The 23,351-nt window shown below is 38.7% G+C and overlaps 1 protein-coding gene across 3 annotated transcripts in view; it reads left to right on the top strand.

The window, feature by feature from the left end:
* fanci (FA complementation group I) overlaps positions 1-23,351 on the top strand; it is an 81,816-nt gene that overhangs the window by 12,913 nt on the left and 45,552 nt on the right. For all 3 annotated transcript variants that reach the window (XM_043677265.1, XM_043677263.1, XM_043677264.1), the window contains exons 2-21: positions 3,037-3,127; positions 3,464-3,580; positions 4,240-4,312; positions 4,824-4,954; positions 6,215-6,368; positions 6,551-6,608; positions 7,365-7,406; positions 7,517-7,640; positions 7,890-7,975; positions 8,239-8,371; positions 9,420-9,512; positions 11,149-11,285; positions 12,246-12,426; positions 13,496-13,583; positions 14,022-14,152; positions 16,516-16,586; positions 18,442-18,556; positions 19,393-19,515; positions 19,962-20,030; positions 21,408-21,509. In XM_043677265.1, the coding sequence (XP_043533200.1) occupies positions 3,497-3,580; positions 4,240-4,312; positions 4,824-4,954; positions 6,215-6,368; positions 6,551-6,608; positions 7,365-7,406; positions 7,517-7,640; positions 7,890-7,975; positions 8,239-8,371; positions 9,420-9,512; positions 11,149-11,285; positions 12,246-12,426; positions 13,496-13,583; positions 14,022-14,152; positions 16,516-16,586; positions 18,442-18,556; positions 19,393-19,515; positions 19,962-20,030; positions 21,408-21,509 (1,995 nt within the window). In that variant the 5' untranslated portion in view covers positions 3,037-3,127; positions 3,464-3,496. The remainder of the gene's footprint in view (positions 1-3,036; positions 3,128-3,463; positions 3,581-4,239; positions 4,313-4,823; positions 4,955-6,214; positions 6,369-6,550; positions 6,609-7,364; positions 7,407-7,516; positions 7,641-7,889; positions 7,976-8,238; positions 8,372-9,419; positions 9,513-11,148; positions 11,286-12,245; positions 12,427-13,495; positions 13,584-14,021; positions 14,153-16,515; positions 16,587-18,441; positions 18,557-19,392; positions 19,516-19,961; positions 20,031-21,407; positions 21,510-23,351) is intronic.

The raw sequence follows: 23,351 nt of genomic DNA, 5'->3' as shown, positions 1-23,351 counted from the left end.
GAAACTAAGCAAACTTGTAAGCAAAAAGAGAAATTGCTGGAAAATCTCAGCAGGTCTGACAGCATCTGTGGTGAGAAATCAAAGTGTGTGTTTCAGGCCTAGTTTATATGTGATGGGAGACTGCCTGAGAACACCAGGTGCATTTGGTTTTGATGGGCCCTCATGTGGTGCAGTGATAGTGTCCAGACCCCTGGACTGAGAGACCTGTGAAATAACATCTCAAAACGTCACCCACATTAGTGAACCAGATGAGTTTTGTTTTTGACACTCAACAATGTTTTCATGGTTTTAAACTAAAGCTCTTAATTCCAGGTTTTAAAAGAAATTTAAAATTGGAGGTGTAGTGGACAGCCAAGAAGGTTACCTCGGATTACAATGGGATCTTAATTAGATGAGCCAATCGGCTGAGGAGTGGCAGATGGAGTTTTATTTAGATAAATGTGAGGTGCTGCATTTTGGGAAAGCAAACCTTAGCAGAACTTATACATTTAATGGTAAGGTCCTAGGGATTGTTGTTGAACAAAGAGACCTTGGAGTGCAGATTCATAGCTCCTTGAAAGTAGAGTTGCAGATAGATAGGATAGTGAAGAAGGCGTTTGGTATGCTTTCCTTTATTGGTCAGATTATTGAGTACACGAGTTGGGAGGTCATGTTGCAGCTGTACAGGACATTGGTTAGGCCGCTTTTGAATTATTACGTGCAATTCTGGTCTCCTTCCTATCAGAATGATGTTGTGAAACTTGAAAGGGTTCAGAGAGGATTCACGAGGATGTTGCCAGGGTTAGAGGATTTGAGCTATAGGGAAAGACTGAATAGGCTAGGGCTGCTTAGAGGTTTATAAAATCATGAGGGACACGGATAGGGTAAACAGACAAGGTCTCTTCCCTGGGGTGTTGGAGTCCAGAACCAGAGAGCGTAGGTTTAGGGTGAGAGGGGAAGGATATAAAAGAGACCTAAAGGGCAACTTTTTCATGCAGAGGGTGGTGCATGTGTGGAATGGGCTGCCAGAGGAAGTGATGGAGGCGAGTACAATTGCAGTATTTAAAAGGCATCTGGATGGGTATATGAATAAGAAGTGTTTGGAGGGATATGGGCCGTGTGCTGGCAGGTGGGACAAGATTAGGTTGGGAAATCTGGTCAGCATGGACGGGTTGGACAGAAGGGTCTGTTTTCTTGCTGTACATCTCTATGACTTTATGATTCTAATTCAAATTCTGTCATCTAAATTGAACCCAGGTCCCTAGATCTGGATCTCTCGATTAATGGCCTTGCAATAATACGATTAAGCCATCACCATCTCATGAGATAGATGGTTGATGAACCATCACACACACACACACACACACACACACACACACACACACAATGGACTGCAGTGTCTTTTCTCATGCTGTTTATAGAGTCATAGAGATGTACAGCACAGAAACTTACCATTTGGTCCAACTCGTCCATGCCAACCAGATATCCCAACCCAGTCTAGTCCTACCTACCAGCACCTGTTCCCATATCCCTCCAAACCCTTCCTATTCATATACCCATCCAGATGCCTTTTAAACGTTGCAATTGCACGAGCCTCCACCACTTCCTCTGGCAGCCCATTCCACACATGCAACACCCTCTCTGTGAAAAAGTTGCCCCTTATGTCTCTTTTATATCTTTCCCCTCTCACCCTAAACCTATGCCCTCTAGTTCTGGACTCTCCCCACCTCAGTGAAAAGAGGGTCTATTTACCCTATCCATGCCCCTCATGATTTTATAAATCTCTATAAGGTCACCCCTCAGCCTCCAATGCTCCAGGGAAAACAGCCCTAGACTATTTAACCTCTCCCTCTCGCTCAAATCCTCCAATCCTGGCAATATCCTTGTAAATCTTTAGAGTTTCACAACATCTTTCTGTTAAGCAACGTTATGACTATCTATCTATAAAATTATGAGACATATTGATAGGTGAGTGGGTGGTAAAGTTCTGGTCATGGGTGGAGACAAATCACAGGTCTTCACATCGGGGCTGGTGGCTCCATCCACCCTCAGCATAGCAGGCTCTCTTGATCTCTGGAGTTATTTTATGAGGACTGTGGAATGCTGGAATCAGAAATAAAAACAGAAAGTGCTGGACAAAATCATGTTTGGCAGCACCTGTGAACACAGGAACAGGGAATATTTCAAGTCCAGTATGACTCTGCTTGCGAAACTGGGCTGTCCGTTAACTCTGTTTCTAACTGCACAGATGCTTCTAAACCTGTTGAGTTTTTTTGTATTTTGTTTTTCTGCCTGGTTATTGGTCGCCAGTTCTCGTGGCCTTCAGAACTGGGGAGGATTGGAGGCTAAGGCAATACACAATTCTAATTTATTGCATGGTGTCATCACATTATCATGTCTGCAATGCTGCACTCCCACTCCATTAAGCAATCTGAAACTCTAGGGTAATGTATCCCAGACAAAGGGGGTCTCTTCAGGGTCCCAGGCCAAACAGCAAAACAAATGGACAGCCCCTTTAAAATACAGCAGATTTGGTTGTTCCAATTTTGTAAGGCTCTAGTCATAAAAAATGGTAAACTGTTACAGAAATATCCCTGTGTGAGTGATTTCCCTCTTTATTCCGCAGTCACTATTAGGGTGACTTTCCGTCACTGACAAAATGAATTCCTTCTAATCACGAAGATAGCACTGTCAGGTTTCTGCCCTCCCCTCATTGTGACTGGAAGTTCCTTTTCCCCTTCCCCTGTCTAAAATCTTGTGTATTAAATTCTGTCATGTAATTATATGCTGTTCACAGTACAAAAGGATGTCACTTCAAGCATCCATTGTGTCCATATCAGCTCCTTCTAATAGCAATTCTCCCAGTTAAACTCACCTGTCTTTTCCCTGTAACTCCAAAATTCTCTATTGAAAGCCTAAATTGAATCTGCCTTTAATATACTTTTAAGAATATAATTTCAGATCTTAAAACATGTTCTGTTTAAAAAAAAATGTTTTCACTCATGTCATTGTTGCTTCCTTTGCCAGTTATCTTTAAATCAATGTCTCTGGTTTTAGGTTGACCATCTGATGATTTTGACTCAACATTTAACGCCAGAAGTCTGACATAAAAATAGAAAATCTAGGCTGGTGAACCAGCATTGAAGAGGTAGGTTAACGTTTTCAATTGAACCCATCAAATCTCATATATATTTGGTCACACTGCAAGATTTAGTTATTCGCTGTGAATGTTGGAAATCAGAAATAAAATCAAAATGCTGGAAGTATTCAGCTGGTCTGGTAGCATCTGTTGAGAGAAAAACATAGATGCTACCAGAATTGCTGCACATTTCCAGCATTTTCTGTTCATTTTATTTTGTTTCTGGATTTGTTCTGTAGTAGTTCATTTTATGTGGTGTCTTGGTGTTTTTTTCGAGGGGTGTATGGAGGCATTGCATTAAATGCACATATTTCCATTAAACACTGAAGTATCTTTTCTTTGAAGGTAGCATTTCGTGTTACTTTTATATGAGCCAAGATGGATCAGAAGATTTTGGATTTGGCAGCAGCTGAGGATTGTCAAGGATTGCTGCAGTTACTGCAGCGCATGAAAGAACAGGAGGTGAGCAACTTTCTTTGCCTTATATAATGCAGCATTGAGGTATGTTAAAATATAACTATTTGCAACAAGACACTTTGAAGTTTAAATAAAATGTTTATGATACATTGCATTCAAACATATTAACTTAAAAGATATTGTCCAAAATAAAATGCTGGAAATCTGAACTAAAAACAGATAATGCTGGCATTAAGTAGTAGGGTTTATATCTGTGGAGACAGGTCAGAGACCCAAAACATTAACTTTGCTTTCTCTGCTACCTGACTTGCTGAGTATTTTCAACATTTTATGGTTTCATTTCAGAATATTTTCACCTGTTTCAAAAAACAAGTTTGAATATTATTGAGCAAGTACTTTAATGACTACTTCAGTCACGTCTCTTATGAGCACTATCCCCTCCAGATTGTGAAAACTTTTGAGGGCTTTTCACAGGCAATCCAGTATACGAGTTTAAAAAAAAGTTCCAACTGCAGTTTCTATTGGGTGTTTATTTCAAAAGGGTTTAATTGTTTATAGAAAAGGAATTTGTACACAAGTGTAATTTTGTGAATGAGATGCTTATATCAAATTCAGGCTTGTGTGTATACTCTGACCCATGTTTTACTTTGTGTTTAATTAGTTAACAGTGTGACATTATAATTTGAATATTACTTTTGTTACAGGTTGGTGCCCTGATAACACGTTATGCTTTGAAAGGGAAGGAGATTGGAATGCTGATGAGAGCTATTTTTAAAGGTTGGTGCTCAATAATAAACAATATTTGTATATCAAATTCCAACTTCAGAATGCAACAGTTTAATGCATTCCATCCCTCATCCCATCACCTTGTATTTAATTGGAACAAGTGCATATTGATCAGTTTATGGCTTATGGAAAGAAAGTATTTATTTTTCAGCAATGTAATTGTTGTAATATAGTTTTGAAGTCAACTGAAAATGGCACCTACTGACTTAAGGCCAATATATACACTTACTGGGTAGGAAATAAATGAAAGAAATGTATTTATTGTAATTAGCCCTAATCTGACTGTATATGAGTCCTACTGTGAGTGAGTTATCGAATTCTAGACCATAATATGCAAACTACAAACAGCACTGAAAGAAGGCTAAATTTGAAGCCATATCCTGGAGTTAAAACAATGCTATGCGATCTCTCTGCAGTACATGATTCCCGACCTGTTAACCAGTAAATTCAGAGAGTTGAGTGCTGATATAGTATATCTTGTTCTTTTGTTTTGCCTTTATAGGTTCCCCATGTGTTTCAAATGAAGGAGTTTGTCTGAGGCTTTTTGTTTACAAACATTGCATGCAATTAGTTGAATCAGGAGATCTACAATCAGATGTGGCAACAGACATGATTGGTTTGCTGATGCTTGAGGTAAACTATGAAATAAATAGATGTTGAGCATCTCTCTAACAAAACATTTAATGATAGTTGGATTATCTGCATTCAGACATGCTTGTTTGCTCTCTAGCCCCAGGTCCCTCACCACTCTCCAGCCCGGAAGCAAGTTCACTAAACAAAATATTTTAATGCTAAAAGCAGTTATCTGTCATTTAAGGATAAGGTATTTTATGTTCTAAATGTAGTCATGTTTTCAGATTAAGATTCTGCTTCTGCAGCTGCACTTGCTATTAATCCCTGAAAATTTGTACAGAATATAAGAATATCCATTTTTCGCACTGGCAATAATTTGAGAACATTAATGAAATGGAATTTGTTTTCTGTGAAAATAAGAAAAAAACTTTGTGATGTTCCAGTTGATGTTTTTGAGTTTATATAAGATTATGATCAACAAAGTATTTATTCACTAGAAGTGATTTGTTAAAATACCAAAACATACAGTTTACAAATGGAGGAATCAAGTAGAATTGTGACAATGAAAGTATGGTAGAGTTATAGTTAGTCCATTGGTAAAGTAAACAAAGCATAATGATGTTAGAGAAAATCAGTGCACGTTTCTTGTGAGAGAAGAGGATGTGATGAGAAAACTAGGAGGTTTAGAAATTCATCAACCATAATGATCTCATGTTGTTCCAAAAAATGTTTGTATTTGCATTCAATTCTGATTTTTCTTTTAGATTGTCATATTGATGATGTTGTTACTTTTTTGTCTGTTCTGAATATCATTATGTTAGGAAGCATTGGAGTCCATAAGCTATCAAAGTTTTCTGTAAAGAGGGCATGAAAGAATTTAGAACAAGGGTAAAAGTTTTAAAGGGCAATCATTAGAGGATTTAGAGCTGATGTTGGTCTGAAAAAACAATGATGATACATGGGCTGTAGGCAAAGGGTAAACAGATAAATGGCAGTTTAACAAGTTTGCAAGATGGAAGATTGGCTTGGCATCCATTGTACTCATCAAGTGACTCCATTGAAATAATAGTAGCAATATTATACTTAAATGCTAGTAAAGAAGCTCTTAACATTTATTACCTCCATGTTGCCTTATTACTGGGTATAGTACAGTATTATGTTAAATAATTTTTCACCGAGTTGGCCTGTTCTTGTGACTATAAAGTGTTTATATAAAGAGTTAACAATGTGAGATTGTGGGTATCAGGGCATACATAATTTGCAAAATCTAATGTGATCTGTAGACTTTATGCACTCTGAAGTCTGAGGTCTTCTTTTTAGGCACATCAACTCCCTGGAGCTGCTTTAGCTGAATTGGCAAGCCTGTATGTGGATGCTATCAAGGGAGGAAGCATTATCAATGGCAAATCACTGGATCTTTTTCCTACAATACTTACTGTTCTGGCCTCCCAAGAAAGCCTGAATTATGGTGGCGGTGAGGAAAGTTTGAAAAATATACTGAACAGCAAATATTAAATATTTATTGGTGTATATGCGTCTTCTCCATTTTTTGAACTTACCCAAGAAGCCCTATCATGTAGGTAGTATATTTCTAAGGGATTTTAGCCATCTGTTATGTATAATTTTACATATTTTTATTCTCCTTCTGTTTGCTAGGTCACTTGAATGGAGAAGAATACAAGAAGCAACTAATCAACACACTGTGTTCCAGCAGGCAAGTAGCATCATGTGTGACTAATCCAAAGTAACATACCATTAGATAGCAATACTTTAGGAAATTGGAAATTTGATCAAGAAGCAATTAGCAACATGAGAATATACAAGGAACTGGAGAAGTTCCTTGTAATTTCAGATTACTTGTCGGAAAATTCAGTTGCAATGTTCTTCTCCTTCCTATGTCTTCTAAAATTTTAACATAATGTGGAAAACTGTTGCATGGATGCCAGCACCCATCTATTAAGCTGTCCAATTAATTTGTCTTAATGTGTGCACGAGAGAGTTCATTTAGGGCAGGCTGTCAAATGATGGAGGTCTGATTCTTTCCTCTCCAATATCTGCAAAACTCTTTCGAACCGGGGTTTACTGCAAACCAATCAGTAATGGCATCAGAACTCCTTAATTCAGAGTGCTGAGGCCAGTTTTAGTGCCCCCTAAATGTTGCTTGGGCCAGGATCAGCTGACTTTACTCAGGCTAGGAATGCCACTTGAAACTCATTCTACAGTAAATTATTCTACATGTGTATTGAGCAAACTTGAGGAGAAAGTGAGGACTGCAGATGCTGGAGATCAGAGCTGAAAATGTGTTGCTGGAAAAGCGCAGCAGGTCAGGCAGCATCCAAGGAGCAGGAGAATCGACGTTTTGGGCATAAGCCCTTCTTCAGGCAAACTTGTCCATTAGATTCCAGCCTGCTCTGTACTTCTAGGAACATAATTTTATTTCTGTTTTTAAATGCTTTCTTTTATTTTCCAGATGGGATCCAAAATGTGTCATTCACCTCACATCAATGTTTAGGTAAATTTATTTCTATCAGTTCAATGACTAAAAAGCAACATTTTACCAAAATGAATTTCTGTAGCTAAAAATTAAAATCCGTGTGTCCTTGTTTGTTCTCCTTCCCAAAGGGATGTCCCACTCAGTATAGAGGAACTTCAGTTTGTTATGATGAAAGTGCTGAGAATGTTGCCCAAGTTGGACTTGCAGGAACTGCCTCCACTTGTCTATCAGTTGCTTCTTCTCTCCGCTAAGGTAGGTTGAAAAAAAACAATATTGACATTCTGATTTACAGCAAAATTTTATCATTTTGGGAAACTTACTTTCTTCAGGGTAAAAAGTCAAGCACTGTGTAGAACTGCTTCAAAGTGATGCTTGAGATGTTAATAAATGTAGCCTAGCTAAATATTGATGAGAAAGCATTGTTGTTATTCACTTGTATGATAACGATTGCAGGTAAATTGTCCACCTCTTTACTTTGTGATTTGTTCTTTTATTTTATAGGGTTGTAAGAAAACTCTTTTAGAAGGGATCACAACATTCTTCCATCAACAGGATCAGTTGCAGAAAGAAGAACAGACAGGAACTGAGTGAGTTGTCACTCTTGTGTGCTAGCTTATTTAAAATAGTGAAAAGGTATTCCATTGGAATCTGTTCCTGACCTTATCTGATTGATGTTCTTGCATGGGTGTGTTCAGATCATGAATATCCCTTGTCTTACCACCACACCCAAATATGCACCCTGCTTCCCTCTGCTTAAAATTATGGCAGAGATTGCAAGTTTGCTGTTTACCCAGGCTATGTTATCACTGTTATTTTTGCACAGAAGTGTACTTTTGTTTTCATTTTAAAGGTCCATGGAGTTGGAGGCTGTAACAGTGCCACAGGACCAGCTTTGTCATGTAGAAGGAACAGTCATTCTTCATATTGTGTTTGCTATCAAACTGGACCATGATCTAGGCCGTGAACTCATCAAGTATCTAAAGGTGTGACGGAGTGTCCAGTTTCTGTCAGCATGTTTTGCCTTTTGTCTTACCAAGAAACCTAGGTAAAAGATTGTTCTGCCAGACATACAAAAGAGATGTGGAAGAGTCAAAGGGATGAAAGTATCTTTGAGATGCTGGTAATGGTTTTTAAACACCTTTAGATTAAAAGCAAAAGGGAAAATTGATGTCGGGCACTTAGCAATTATGAAATTCTGGGAAAGGTTAATTTTGTGGACGGCAGTATCTTTTCAATATTGAAGATTACTGGGAAGAAGAAATGAGTAAAGAGTAACCTGTTTAAAACTTCAGATATTTGAGAGGCAAATGGAGAACTTGCAGCTTTTTTAAAAATGAAACGTGTGCTAAGTTTTTTTGTTGGTCAGAATGGTTTTCTCAGATACAGGATCATATTCTACTTCAGTTAAAAGTGCACATAATTCTATGCAATGGAGACATGGTTTCTGAAAGCACCTGTCCCATTGCTCTTAATAATCAAATTAATAATCTTATTACACCTTGATAAACCACTGATGTTATGAATAAAATATTGCAAAAACATTCTGAATGAATTAAAAACTTTTTAAAATAATTGCCTGTGAATTTAAGCATTAAATTTATTGAAGGAGAAATTAACTCGGGTTGTGCCATTTCAATTGTTAAATCTAAATAATGTAATTTATCGGAAGATTGCACTTGGGTTGTATTGGCATGTTAATGCTTGGGGTCTTACAGTGAGGATAGCTGCAGCTTTAGATGATTTTCTTTGTTGTATTTCCTTTGTGAACCCTGCCAAGTGCAGCAACATTATTGCCTCTCAATCGGATAATGAAATTGGGAGGGGCTGGAGACAGTCACATCGCTGAGGTCTTGTTTCTTCCAAATTGATCATCCAGGTGCCAGTATTGCCCACTTGGGTGGGGAGACAATGTATCAGGTAGAAAGTGCTCAGAGAAACACATATTTTATTTCAAAAGTACCATTCATAATTTAGTATAACTAAAACTGATTATGAAAATCTTAAAATATCCTACATTTGCCATTTGTCTAGGCTGGCCAACAAGGAGATACCAGCCGGGTTCTCTGCTCTTTTAACATTGCATTGATGCTGTCTGTAGCTAGGATACATCGATTTGAGGAGCAGGTATGTTTATTCTTCCATCACTTTATTTCATTTAGAATCTCCAAATAGAGTTGAGTGGGAGTTGACTGGCAAGATTGTTTACATTGAATCATCAAGTCATGAGATTCAGTGTATTAGATTAGTGATATGAAGAATATTGTTTATTACTCAAGTGGAGATGATCTTGCTCAGATTTTAAGTCTCATGAGTAAATTTTATATAATAATGAATTTTCCAACGTGGTAGAGTCATAGAGATGTACAGCATAGAAACAGACCCTTCAGTCCAACTAATCCATGCCGACCAGATATTCTAAATAAATCTAGTCCCACTTGCCAGCATTTGGCCCATATCCCTCTAAACCCTTCCTATTCATATACCCAACCAGATGCCTTTTAAATATTTAAAATCCCTTTAAACGCCTTCTTCACTATCCTATCTACCTGTGACTCCATTTTCAAGGCACTATGAACTGCACTCCAAGGTCTCTTTGTTCTACAACATTGCCAGGACCTTACCATTAAATATATGTCTTGCCCTGATTTGCCTCACTAACTAGCAGAATTCTGCCTCAACAATTTATGCCTTTTACCCCAGTTTCTACTTATTAATCCAAACCCTGGATCATCCAAATTCTCCATGTCTTAGACATACCTGCAGGTGTGTTCAAGTTAAACCTTCAGCTGGAGTTTGCTCTTCAAGCTGTCTTAAACACTTAAATTACAACCTTTAATTTCATCATTAGTTCCACCTTGCTTAAATTTTTAGCTTTTGGTGTGATGTCCTTTGCCTTCACTGATCATTATGTGAGGTAGTTCTTGTGTCTGAGGGATTTTTGGTTCAATAAGACCAAATAGTGAAGAACAGTTATACAGATGTAAATGCTTCATTCAGGATTGTAATTTACAGCAGTCTTCCTCAGTCTGCTGTTTTTTGTGTGTGAGTCCAAGTGATTTAGTGAGTTAGCATTTGGCTCTTTCCTTCTTGAGATTTAGGTTTGAATCCATCCCTACTTAAATGGGTGATTAAGGCAGTTCACAAGTAATCCATGATGTTTGTGCCTATGGTGGGGATATCTGGGAGTGAGTTTATCTGTATTCAGTCCCATAGGGCATATATCTGCACTCATGCCACACATGTTAGTATGTTAGGAAACATCAAATTTGGTTGTGTGCTTAGGGTAGAGGTCTGTGATTTCTGGGGAACCAGCTGAATTTGTGAATGTGCCCTTGTGCAGTTTTACAAAATTAGAAAAGAACATCTGATAGCAAATTTCTGATAGCAGTATTTCTGCTCACTTACATTAGAACTGCAATTTCTTGCAGTGCTTTAAAACAAAGTTTTATTTATAATTAAAAAGGCTGGAAATACGCAAAGTACAAAAGGAGTTCTTCTCTTGCCTGGACATTGACCTTCAAAAGAAAGTTCCCCTGAAATAGTAACCCATCTTTCTTTTAGGTTCTGTGTCTTGTCAGAGTTTGTAGTTATATGTCCCAGCGACCAAATTTAAAGATGTAATAATTGTCATGATCATTGCTTTTATTTTATTGATCTCAGATTATGTTGCCTACATGAATGAAAGAAAGATAGTTGAACGTTAAATTGAAATTTCCAGATCTGAATTCTTTTGATGATTTTGGATTAATTACTGTTTCAGGTGTTCGACTTTCTGAAAACGGCGATTATAAAAAGTTTTAAAGATGGACAGTTTCAGCAAAATTCAAAATTCCTCCAGGATTTGATCCCTGCTCAATGCAATGTGTCTGAAATGATTTTGGAGACCGTGTCAAACAGGTTTATATTTATTTTTTCGACTTAAAGCTTTTGGAAGGGTGCTGACATGAGCCATCATTTTACTTTTAACAGGGGAATTTCAGGTACTGTACTCCTAATCTAACAAGATGTTATTTTTAAACATTTTTTAAAATCAAAAGTGGTGCATTGAATTGCCATACTGAAATGTCTGCCTAACCAGCTGGTATTTAATAATGTAAGTGGTAGAACATTTTACTATTCATTTTTTAAAAATTGATAATAGAATGACAAATAATGAACTCTCCATTCTGGTGGCTTTGAATCACTATTTTTAGTTGTAATGCAAGTGACTAGGCTGTTAAAGTGTCTAGAAACTCAAAATTTGAATGAGATCTGGAGTATTGCATGCAGTTTTGCAGAATGAACACTTTGAGAAAGGAAGTACCGGCACTAGAGGGGTGCAGAGGACATCCACTAGGTTGGTACCAGAGTTGAGGGAGTTGGCTTATGAAGAGAGACTGAGTAGACTGGGATATTATTCATTAGAATTTAAAAGAATGAAGGGGGATCTTATAGCAACATATAAAATTTTTAAGGGTACAGATAAGACAGAATTAGAGAGGATGTTTCCAATAGCGAATGAAAAAGGTATAAGAAGGCATAGCCTCAAAACTTGGGGGAGCAGATTTAAGATTGAATTGAGAAGGAAGTTCTTCACCCAGAGGGTTGTGAATCTGTGGAATTCCCTGCCCAGTGAAGTTGTTGAGGCATCCTCAATAAATGATTTTAAAACTAAGATAATATTTTGAATAGTAGAGGAATTAGCGGTTACAGTGAGAGGGCAGGTAAGTGGAGCTGAGGCAATGAAAAGATCAACCATGATCTTATTGAATGGTGGAGTAGGCTTGTAGAGCCAGATGTTCTTATGTTCTTATTAGCTTTTGATTTAAATAAATTGCATTCGCTAAATCTGAAACTTTTCCCTTGTTCGCTTTGCAGTGTCTTTGGGTGGGACCATGTTACCCAATCTCTGGTACAGTTGGGATTTATATTCATGGATTCTTTTGGACCAAAGGCTGGTCCATTTGGGAAAGTTGCTGAGACTAACCCAAGTGCAGGAAAAACTCCATCTCAACAGACTTGTAGATTGGGAGCCAAGATTCTTCTTGAAACATTCAAAGTGAGTGTATGAAATATGGTTTATTGTGCTCTGTCTTTTGAAAATATCTTCATGGCATGAATTACTTTGAGTTTTATTTATATGGTCAAAATGAACACTTTTCACAGAAAGAATCAGAACAACAGTTGATTTCCAAATGGTGGAAAGTTTAAAACATGAAAATGTTGTGAACAGATACCGAAAATAATTAGAAGGACTGATGGATTGTTAGTATTTGTGTCAAGAGGACAAGAAATTATGCTTCAGTTATACAAAATCCTTGTTAAACCACACTTGACGTACTGGGGTAGCTCTGGGCATCACACTTTATGAAGCATCTATTAACCTTGGAGAGAGAGTACAGTGTGGATTTATCAGAATAATTTGTGGACTCTCTGAATTAAAGTAACAGGAGGAATTAAGCAAATATTGGCTGTATTTCCTGAAATCTAGAAAGTTAAGGGGCAATTTGATCAAAGCTTTCAAGTTATTCGAACAGATACAGTATATCGAGAAAAATTATTTCTACTTGTTGGTGAACCTGGGACTAAGGGGCATAGTCTAAGAATTAGAGCCAAACTTCAAAAGTGAAATTATGAAACTCTCTTCCACAAATGGCAATTGATGTTAGGTAAATTGTTTAAAACTGGCATTAATAATTTTTGTTAACCAGAAGTCTTAAGGGATTTGGGAAAAGATGGATTTATGCAATGCCCTATCAGCTGTAACCTCATTGAATGGCAGAGGATAAATAACCTCCTATTCCTATGTTCCTCTTATCTAATCTGCTTTTACATTAGTGTTGTTGGTTGAGGGAGAAATGTTTCTGAGGGCATTGGGAGAACATTCTTGTTCTCCAAGTACTGCCACTGAATCTTTAACCTCCACCTGAGCAACTTAAATAGGTACAACATTACCACTATAATATCTGATCCTAAGTATGGATGATTTCTAACATGTTTTACTTTAAGTGCTCTGACTTTACTCATTTCCCACCCTCATTTTGAATACCCCGGTGTTAGGTGCGGGTGATTGAAAGTAGAATTTATTTTTGTAAAAATATATTCTTCAAAAATTATTCTTGATCCAGGTACATGAGCCAATTAGGAGTGAGATCCTCGAGCAAGTTCTGAACAGGGTGGTGACAAAGAGCACATCACCAATCAATCATTACATAGGCAAGTAGATGTGACATTTAAGCCTCTGAGAATGAAGGAATGACTCTCACAACAGTGGGCTGGAGTGTAAAGCTTGTTGGTCTCAGAAATTTAACTGCAGGTTGCTATCATCGTGCAATGGAATTTTCACATGGGATGGGAAGATTAATTTGACCCTGTCCAAGTTGAATTTTACATTTTTATGTTGGGTATACATTTTTCTTTGAACTCTTTGCAGCATTTGAGAGTACATTGCTAATCTGAGTTTCACTGGCATTCTGCAAAATTTATCTGTTAATTCCATAAAGTTATCTCCAACTCAAATTATTTTAAGTTTTGCTAAGGAGGTGGCTGATCTGGGTGTACAGATTGCCTATTAATAGTTTGTTTTTCCAATCTGGTTGCAATATGGAGACTCCCTTGAACAAATGTAATCTTTATTTTCTTATCTTTTCTCAGACTTGCTATCTGATATTGTAATCTCAGCTCCCCTCATTCTCCTGGACTCTTCCTCCAAGGTGATAGAGGCATTTGACCACTTGTCCTACTTGCCCCTTAGCACAGTCCAGGGACTACTAAAGGCAGTGCAGGTAAAATGTTTTGTTCCATCTGTTTTGTCAGCCTTTCTAATACTGTGAAACTGTGAATTGTTTCTATCAAGTCTGTGTAATTTTCTAGTCACGATTTAAAACATGAAGTGAATAGAATTGGCTGAAGACTTGCATCTGTCATGCTGGGGATCACTGGAGGGGACCAAGATGGATCATCCATTTGGCACCTCTGGCTGAAGATTGCTGCTTCAGCATTATCCTGAGTATTAGTCTCTTCCATCACTGAGGATGAGGATATATGTGGAGCTTCCTCCTCCAATGAGTAGTTTAATTGTCCATGACATTTCACAATTGGATGTGTCAAGACTATACAGCCTAAATTTGATCAGTTGGTTGTTGGATTTCTTAGCTCTGCCTATCATTTGCTGTTTATGCTGTTTGGCATGCAAGTAATCTTGTATAGGAGCTTAACCAGATTGACAATTCATTTTTAGGTGTACCTGGTGCTGTTCCTGGCATGCTGTCCTGCACTCTTTTGAACCAGACTTGATCCCTTGGCTTGAGTTGGGGATGTGCCAGGCCATGAGGTTGTAGATTGTGCTGGAGTGCAATTCTGCTGCTGTTGATGGCCCACGGCCCCTCATAGATGCCCAGTCTTGAGTCTTTAGATTTGTTCAATTAGCATGGTGATAGTGCCACACAACATGATTGAGGATGTCCTCAATGTGACTTGTTCTTCACAAGGGCTGTGCAGTGGTCACTCCTACCAGTACTGGCATGGACAGATGCATCTGTAGCTGGCAGCTTGGTAAGGATGAGGTCAAGTATGTTTTTCCCTCTTGTTGGTTCCCTCACCCTTTGCCCCAAACCCTGTCCTGCGCTATGTCCTTTAGGGTCTGACCAGTTGGATCAGTAGTGCTCCTGCCGAGCTATTCGTGGTGATGGACGCTGAACTCCCCAACCTGGAGTATATTTTGTGCCCTTGCCATCCTCAACGCTTCCTCCAAGTGTTGTTCAACATGGAGGAGTACTGATTCATCAGCTGAGGGAGGACAGTACTTGGTAATCAGCAGGAGGTTTCCTTGTCCGTGTTTAATCTGAAACCATGATTCATTACAAGGTCGAGAGTCAATTTGACAAATCCCAGGGCAACTCCCTCCTGATTGTATACTACTGTGCCTGGTCTGGCCTGCCAGTGGGACAGTACATATCCTGGGATGGTGATGGCAGTATCTGGGACGTTATCTGTAAGGTATGATTCTGTGTGTATGACTACGTCAGTCAGTTGCTGAATCATAGAATCCCTACAGTATGGAAAGAGGCCATTTGGCCCACCAAGTTCACACCACCCTCCAAAGAGCATCCCACCTAGACGCACCCCATCCCTGGGACCCTGCATTTCCCATGGCTAATGCACCTTGCCTGTACACATCCCTGGACACTACAGGCAATTTAGCATGGCCAATCCACCTAACCTGCACATCTTTGGACTGTGGGAGGAAACTGGGGCACCTTTAGTAAACTCATGCAGACAGGGAGAATCTGCAAACTCCACACAGACATTCGTGAGAGGCTGGAATTGAACCTATGTCCATGGTGATGTGAAACAGCAATGCTAAACACTGAGCCACTGTGCTGCCCTGTTGACATGTCTTGAGATAGTTATTCTAATTTTGCCACAAGCCCAGATGTGAGTAAGTAAGTTAGTAGTAAAACAACAGTAAATCATATAACTGAGCAAGATTAGAGCTCAGGGAAAAACCCAGGAATAATTCTTAATTGGTGAAGATAACTGTTGATGAAATGCTGGAGTTGTGATTGTAATTAAGTACTGGATTGTGGTTTTCTGAGTCTAGGGATGCATGGGCCCAAGACAGGAGGGTGATCAACTAGAACAGAGATTTGATGACCCAGCAGTATTAACATAGCATTAGCATCTGAGGGAGTTGCTGACAAATTGTGGGATATATCCTGATTGCATTTGCCATTTGATGTGATCTGTGGGTCGTTTGTTCACAGTATATTATTCATGTTTACCACATGTTAATTATGGGTGTTAGAAATAAGTTATACATGTATTATAGATGGTATTACTGTTTTAAAGTATATTATTTCTTCAAACCATGGAATCTTGTGTCTTTGTTCTCCTATTAAATTCTTTGGATTACACATTTTGCCTACTTTAAAATTAAAGGTTTGCTGGTCTCTAATCAGATAGATAGGTGATTTGTTGGTTTGATCTGGGACCGTGACAAAATACAAAACTCAATCAGTGGGACAGCCTAAATTTGAGCCAAAGATTAATGTGATGTGAAGCCCAACATTATTCAAGTGTTTTAAAATTGTGTTTGCATATTTCCCAGTAGATATTTTAATAAGTTACCATGGTTTTTGTTTTTAAGCCACTGCTGAAAGTCAGTATGTCCATGAAAGATTCGTTAATTCTGGTTCTGAGGAAAGCCATGTTTTCCAGGTGAACTCTCTTAATGATTTTTTGTTCTCAATAGAAATATACAAAAGTGTTAGGTTCTGTTGCACTTTATGAAGCTATTTCTTGTTAGTTTAGCAGACTAATGTTGCCTTCATGTAACTTGTTAGGTAGCAACCATTTCAAGGGATTTGAATCACTTTGGGAGGTTACTGTGAGTTAATGGCAGATTTTTAGTAGTCTGGACTTATTTATTTCACACGTTTCACCTTTTATTCGCTGCTAAAAGAATTGATCCTTAATCAGAAACAAAAACAGAAATTGTTAGAAAAGCTCAGCATTTGTGAAGAAGAATCCAAGTTAACATTTCGAGTCCAGTGACCCTTCCTCACAACTGATCCTTGATCAGATTATTTTATGGATTTCAATAAACATTTGGAAACTCTCCAAGTCATCATTCATTGTGTATAGGTTGACTTTTGAGAGTGTTATTACCAAGCCTGCGGACTGCAGGCCATCACAGCTGAACCCAAATCTGTCCTCGCTTTATTTTTGTAATGGTAAACCTACAGCAATCAGGAGCAGGAATTAAACTGTTACCTCCAACGGAACTCAAGTCAAGTTTTCAAACTGTAAATGACATTAGCAAACAGTTCTTATGACTCTATTAAATGCAATGCAATTAACGATCAAGGAGGGAAATGGGGTTGGTCAGATCCAACTGTACTTTTGGATTTAATTGCACTAGTAGTGTGTGAAAATCTTTGGACTGTCTTGATCCTGGTTGCTTGTGGCATTGGCCCAACTCTCTCAGTTAGCTCAAATGCTACAGATAATCATTCAGGCCAAAGTGAGGGAGCTTGATCGGAAAGGGTTAGATGCCATACTTCTGCAATAGGCTTGGTATTTTGAGATGATGGCTGAGTTCAGACCAGGGAAGTTTATTTTGCAACTGTCTTACCTGAACTGGAACTGCTAATATTGGAGAATGTTTTCAGATTCCACTGGGATGGGGCTCCAAAGTAGTTATGCCAGCTGGCATACTAATTTCCTGACACCGTTCCCTGTTTACCACAGTACATTGATATCAGCCATGGTGTATAAGGAAAGGGTTTGGAGATGGTTTTCCTTTCATGCCAGAGCAGGGAACAAATATTAGTCTTGAAATGTTAACTCTGTTTTTCTCTCTCTATTGACGCTGCCAAACCTGCTGAGTTTCTCAAGCATTTTCTGTGTTTATTTCAGGTTTCCAGCATCTAAGGTATTTTGCTTCTATACTAGGGAAGTTGAGCAGTCATTTGCCCATTTAAAAAAAAGGAAGCTGTTGGCAATGGGACCATGAGACTATCTAGTTTTTGGCCCAGTGGCAATGAGGAGTAACACCCTGTCGTGGAAGAGTAGAATCTTAGGCATGAGGAGGGCTCAGGAGAGGAACAAGGGCAGGAAGAATTCAAAGGCAATACCCTCCATGTTGAGTTTTCCAAAAATACAGCTACCAGTGCCAAGTGACTGATTCTCTACACAGATCATCACAGACATAAGCGAACTGGTCATGGAAGTCCTCTAGTTCACAACCTTGCCGGTCACTGTCTGATCAATGTGACCTTAACGCTCATCACTTCTGACTTCTTCGTAGGATTTATTGTGGACCTGGTTAGCACCTTCCAAACATCTGCAAATCACTGCATCGTGGCAGCTTATTGATGCTTTATGACTGTGTGGGGATAGGGGGGAAAGTTACACCATTAATCAAGCTAAAATGAAAGTGCATTTGCGAGGGCACAACATTTTTTAAAAAAGGATTATTTCACTGGACAAACCACAACACGTTTGAAGCTTTGATCTGGCGTATTTACAGTACTATTCATGTTCATCTACACTTTCTTCTGCTTTTATTCAGCCACTTGGACTCCCGAAAGTCAGCAGTGGCTGGCTTTCTGTTGCTGCTGAAGAATTTTAAAGTATTGGGAAGTCTGGCTTCCAGTCAGTGCACGCAAGCTCTCACGGCCAGTCAGGTATCTCACCTGTATTCATTCTTTCCAATTATATCTATTGTAGCCATGTAAATTTTGTCAAATTATATATTCCAACCCCTTAGGGGGTTAGGTGTCTTGTCTTAGTTTTAAATTTGATTTCTTAAAATCTGGTCCAGTATGCTGTTCGTAACAGCATATGGTTAATATGCTGTTTGTAATGAGCAGCTTTCCTTAAAAGAAAACTTAAACCTGAAAGTGGATCTGTATTTGTGCACAACATGTGAACCCTCAAACACTTTGAGCTAAGGAGTCAGTTGAATTTAAGAATTAGCCTGCCATCTAGTGGAATTATTCCAATCTGTGGCTGTTTTTTTTTTAGATTAGATTACTTACAATGTGGAAACAGGCCCTTCAGTCCAACAAGTCCACACCGACCTGCCGAAGCGCAACCCACCCAGACCCATTCCCCTACATTTCATCCCTTCACCTAACACTTCGGGCAATTTAGCTTGGCCAATTCACCTAACCTGCACATCTTTGTTTGGACTGTGGGAGGAACCCCATGCAGACACGGGGAGAATGTGCAAACTCCACATGGTCAGTCGCCTGAGGCGGGAATTGAACCCGGGTCTCTGGCGCTGTGAGGCAACAGTGCTAACCACTGAGCCACCGTGCCGCCGATTTGGCCAATAGTCTGTAAAGTATTGAGGTCTGCAGGCTAGTTGCCATTGAGGAATGTACTGAGATTATCATTTAGGTTGACTTCATTGTTTTATTAAAATAATTAAGTCTGGGACCAAGTGTGAAGACAATCTGATCTTTGTTAAGTTGGGAGCAATGCTAAAATATTATTTTTTTATGTTGTCATTGTTCAGGTACAAGTGGATGTGCATATGCGTTACAATGCCTCTGCTAATGAAGCGCTTTGTTTGGAGATCTTAGGCAGCCTGAGGCGCTGTCTTAGCCAGCAAGTTGATGTTAGGCTCATGCTCTATGAGGTATTGACGTTAAAAGCTATTCTTGTAGTATGTCAAATTTGATCTCTATAACTACAGTTAGCACTCACTACCAATACTTCTAAAGAGAAGTTTTCTTATTGAGCATCACATTCTCCTCTTCACTTTTTATGTCAGCATAAAAGCTTTTTAAAATTTCAAGTAGCATGGGAAATTGGAACTAACTGATTCAATTCTCATTTTTTTTATGGGACTGTAGTTAAGAGACTGTGATTTCCTATTTCTTTCATCTTTGAAAGGGGACTGATCATCAAAGAAAACTGTGCTCTCTGTGCTGGGTACTTTGTGAACATTACGTTCATCTAGGAGAATTGTTGATAGCTGTTACTGACTATATTTCTGTCATTACTTTAATTCTGTCTTTGACCAGGCTAAAAAGTTGATGTTTCATAGTTTGCTTAACTGGTTCCCTCTACTATTTTTAATAGGGCTTGTTTGATGTTCTGCGTCGAAATTCACAGCTGGCACATACCATCTTACAAACACTGCTTTCACAGGTCAGTGTCAGGATGTAGATAAATAATAGTTTTGACAAGATAATGCATTGGACAAATTAGTTGGTTAAATTTTTGAAAGATATGTTTCTCTTCAAGAGATGTAGTCCATATAGACCACTGTACCTGTGCTGAAATTTTAAAAGAACTTCCCAGGTATCCCTACTCCTTGATCTTTCACCATAAGTTCTTTTTCGCATATTATATATTGAACATATATCAATTCCTTTTTCAAAGTAAATACTGATGTCATATGCACTCTCCTTTTGAGATGGTGCATTCGAAATCATTATAATGCACCACATTAGAAAATAACTCTCATTACCCTTGTTATAGCCTTAACACTTATCTTAAATATGAGTTTTCTGGTTATCAACTCTTCTACTGGTGAAAACAGTTTTTCATTTACGTGTACTTTTCCTGCTGATGGACTGAATGGCCTCATTCGGTGACTCTCTAACACTGTTCATTCATTCTCAGCCTTCCTTATTATAAAAAGAATGATTTCCAACTTCTTTTGTCTCTCTGTGAAACCCTTCATCCTTGATGTCACTGATAAATCCCTTGATTGTCCTTTTTAAGGCCTGGGCATTCTTTTGAGAATGTGTGATGCCCAGTACAGTTCTCCGGCTGAGGCATAATCACTGATATATAAATGTTAAGCATCCTTGTTTCTGCAGGCTCTGCCAGAATTTATAGAAGCAAAGACATAGCAAGCTGCTATACTGCTTTGTCCATTTTCTCTACCATTTTTTCAAGGTGTATATCTGAAGCACCCCTTTAATGTTGTTTAATTTCAATAATTAAATTGGTTTCCTCCTCTTCCTCCTAATATCCCAGTAATATTTGGTTTGTATCTTTCTTAGGGCACATTACTCTGGGGATGTGCAATTAAAAACACATGTTGGGACATAATAGTGTGCGCTGATGTGAATTATAACTAGACCACTTGTAAATGAAAGAAAGCAATGCTGGGATTTGGAGAAGTTTCCAGATCAGGTGCACAATATTAAGGTACAGCTGGGCTGGATGCAGAGTAGAAATCCTCCTACACTTTCATTAAATACTCCCAGCTCAGATGAAACATGGATGAGATGTGTGTGACAGCTCTCATTATAGATTGTTCCAACATCCAAAAATGCCTATTGTTGCACTAATGGTATTTAATTCTCCAATTCTCACACCAACCACAGGTCTCTCCAGTTACAATTTCAAATTGTAGGCACTCTAGCACATTTGAAAATGTTCCATATTCAATTGCATATGATGCTGCCTTTGCATTCAACCGTTATCTTGATTACTAAATGATAGGGTAACATGACATCAATCATTACCTAAAAACTAACATGTACTGCTATAACATTTCTGATCATTCCTCAGCTAAAACGATTTTATGAAGTGGAGGAGGACCTACTACCACCTCTCAAGCTGGAAGGATGTATTACTACTCAGGGAAGCCAGATCTATCTCCAGGAGCCCCTGGTAATCAAATCATTTATGATTAAACTTAAGAATTTATGTATTTTACTGATGCATTGAGAAATGGCTTTGTTGGACTGTGAAGATTTGCGTGATTTTGTACCCAAAGGTTGAGTAAAATGCTAATCTGATGCATGAGCTAAGTTAACCTCTGTGTAGGATGAGCCATATATATCTGGAAGGTTCCAAGATCTGCTCTCAGTCCAAGTCTGCTGGCCTAAGTTGAAAGTGGTAAGGATGCTACAGCTGACCTCTGTTTTCCTGAAGTAGAGAAAAGAGGAATTTAACAGGATATTTGATTCTGATCCAGTGACTCACCACCATTCATCCCCAGTTGTAAAAGGCATGTGGAGATGCCTGTTGAAGACAACACATGGCTGAGCCCATTGCTAAGTAACCTGGGTTCAATCATTTTCTGCTGGCTGTCAAATCTTACATGTGAAAATTGAACCATTGGTTGCTTGTTTAATGAGGCAGCACTAATGCATTATATTTATATCCAACCAAGAAACTTGATGACAGGTACAGAAAGAAAAAGAAACAAGTGAGTGTACTCATTTAAGTATGTACTGTAGGAAAGTGTCTTGTACAGTAATCATGATTTTTCACATTTGTAGGGTCAGTTGGCAGGCCTGTAATTCAAGAGGCTTTGTGTTTCGACATTAATTTAGGCTGGCTTCCCTCATGCTTTAATGAGAGAGTATTACATTATCACTCTTGGTTATGTAGCAAATTGAAGCATTTTCTGCTTGTTCCAGTGAGTGAGCTTTTTTTAATTCATTCAGGAATGAGGGCCTCACTAGCATGGCCAGCATTTACTACACATCCCTAATGGCTGTTAACAAGGTGATGGCGTACAGCCTTCCTGAACCACTGCAATTCATTTGGTGTAACTGCACCTACAATTCTGTTAGGGAGGGAGTTTCAGGAATTTGATACAGGGACAGTGAAGGAACGGCAATATAATTTGAAGTTAGGATGGTAGTTGGCTTGGAAAGGCACTTGCAGATGATCCCATGTTTCAGCTACCCTTGTCTTTATAGATGGTAGTGGCCCTAGGTTGGAAGGTACTGCCGAAGGAGTCATAACATTATACAGCACAGAAACTGACCCTTTGATCCAACTCATCCATGCTGCTTTGGTGAATTTCTGTAGTCCATTTCGTAGGTGGTACGCACTGCTATTACTGTAGTTGTTGGTGGATGTTGAAGATGTTGGATGTGATGCCAGTCAAGTAGGCTATACTGTCCTGGTATCATATGTTATAATGTTGTTGCAGCTGCTCTCATCTGAAAAAATGGAGAGTAGTCTATCACACCCCTGATTTGTACTGAAAACAACAAATGCTGCCGATCACAGCAGGTAGCCAGCATCCATGGAGAGAGAGCAAGCCAACCTTTCAAGTCTAGATGACTATTCATCAGAATGGAGGATTGGCAATCATATTATAGTTGGGGGGACAGGAGTGTTCGGGTATAAAGTGCTAATGGAGAAAAGATGTTGAAAGTTCAGATTAAGTGATCAGAATGTGAGAATGGCAAAATAATGGTGTGTCGAACCCAAAGAGAGAAAATGCTGGAAAATCTCAGCAGGTCTGGCAGCATCTGTAAGGAGAGAAAAGAGCTGACGTTTCGAGTCCAACTGATCCTTTGTCAAAGCTGGCAGGGCTTTGACAAAGGGTCAGTTAGACTCGAAATGTCAGCTCTTTTCTGTCCTTACAGATGCTGCCAGACGTGCTGAAATTTTCCAGCATTTTCTCTTTTGGTTTCAGATTCCAGCATCTGCAGTAATTTGCTTTTATCCAATGATGTGTCGAACTGCCAAACTTGAAAGAGCAGGAGAAAG

The sequence above is a fragment of the Chiloscyllium plagiosum genome, chromosome 36, assembly GCF_004010195.1.
Source record: "Chiloscyllium plagiosum isolate BGI_BamShark_2017 chromosome 36, ASM401019v2, whole genome shotgun sequence".
Classification (NCBI taxonomy): Eukaryota; Metazoa; Chordata; class Chondrichthyes; order Orectolobiformes; family Hemiscylliidae; genus Chiloscyllium; species Chiloscyllium plagiosum.
This window is presented reverse-complemented; position numbering and strand designations above follow the sequence as displayed.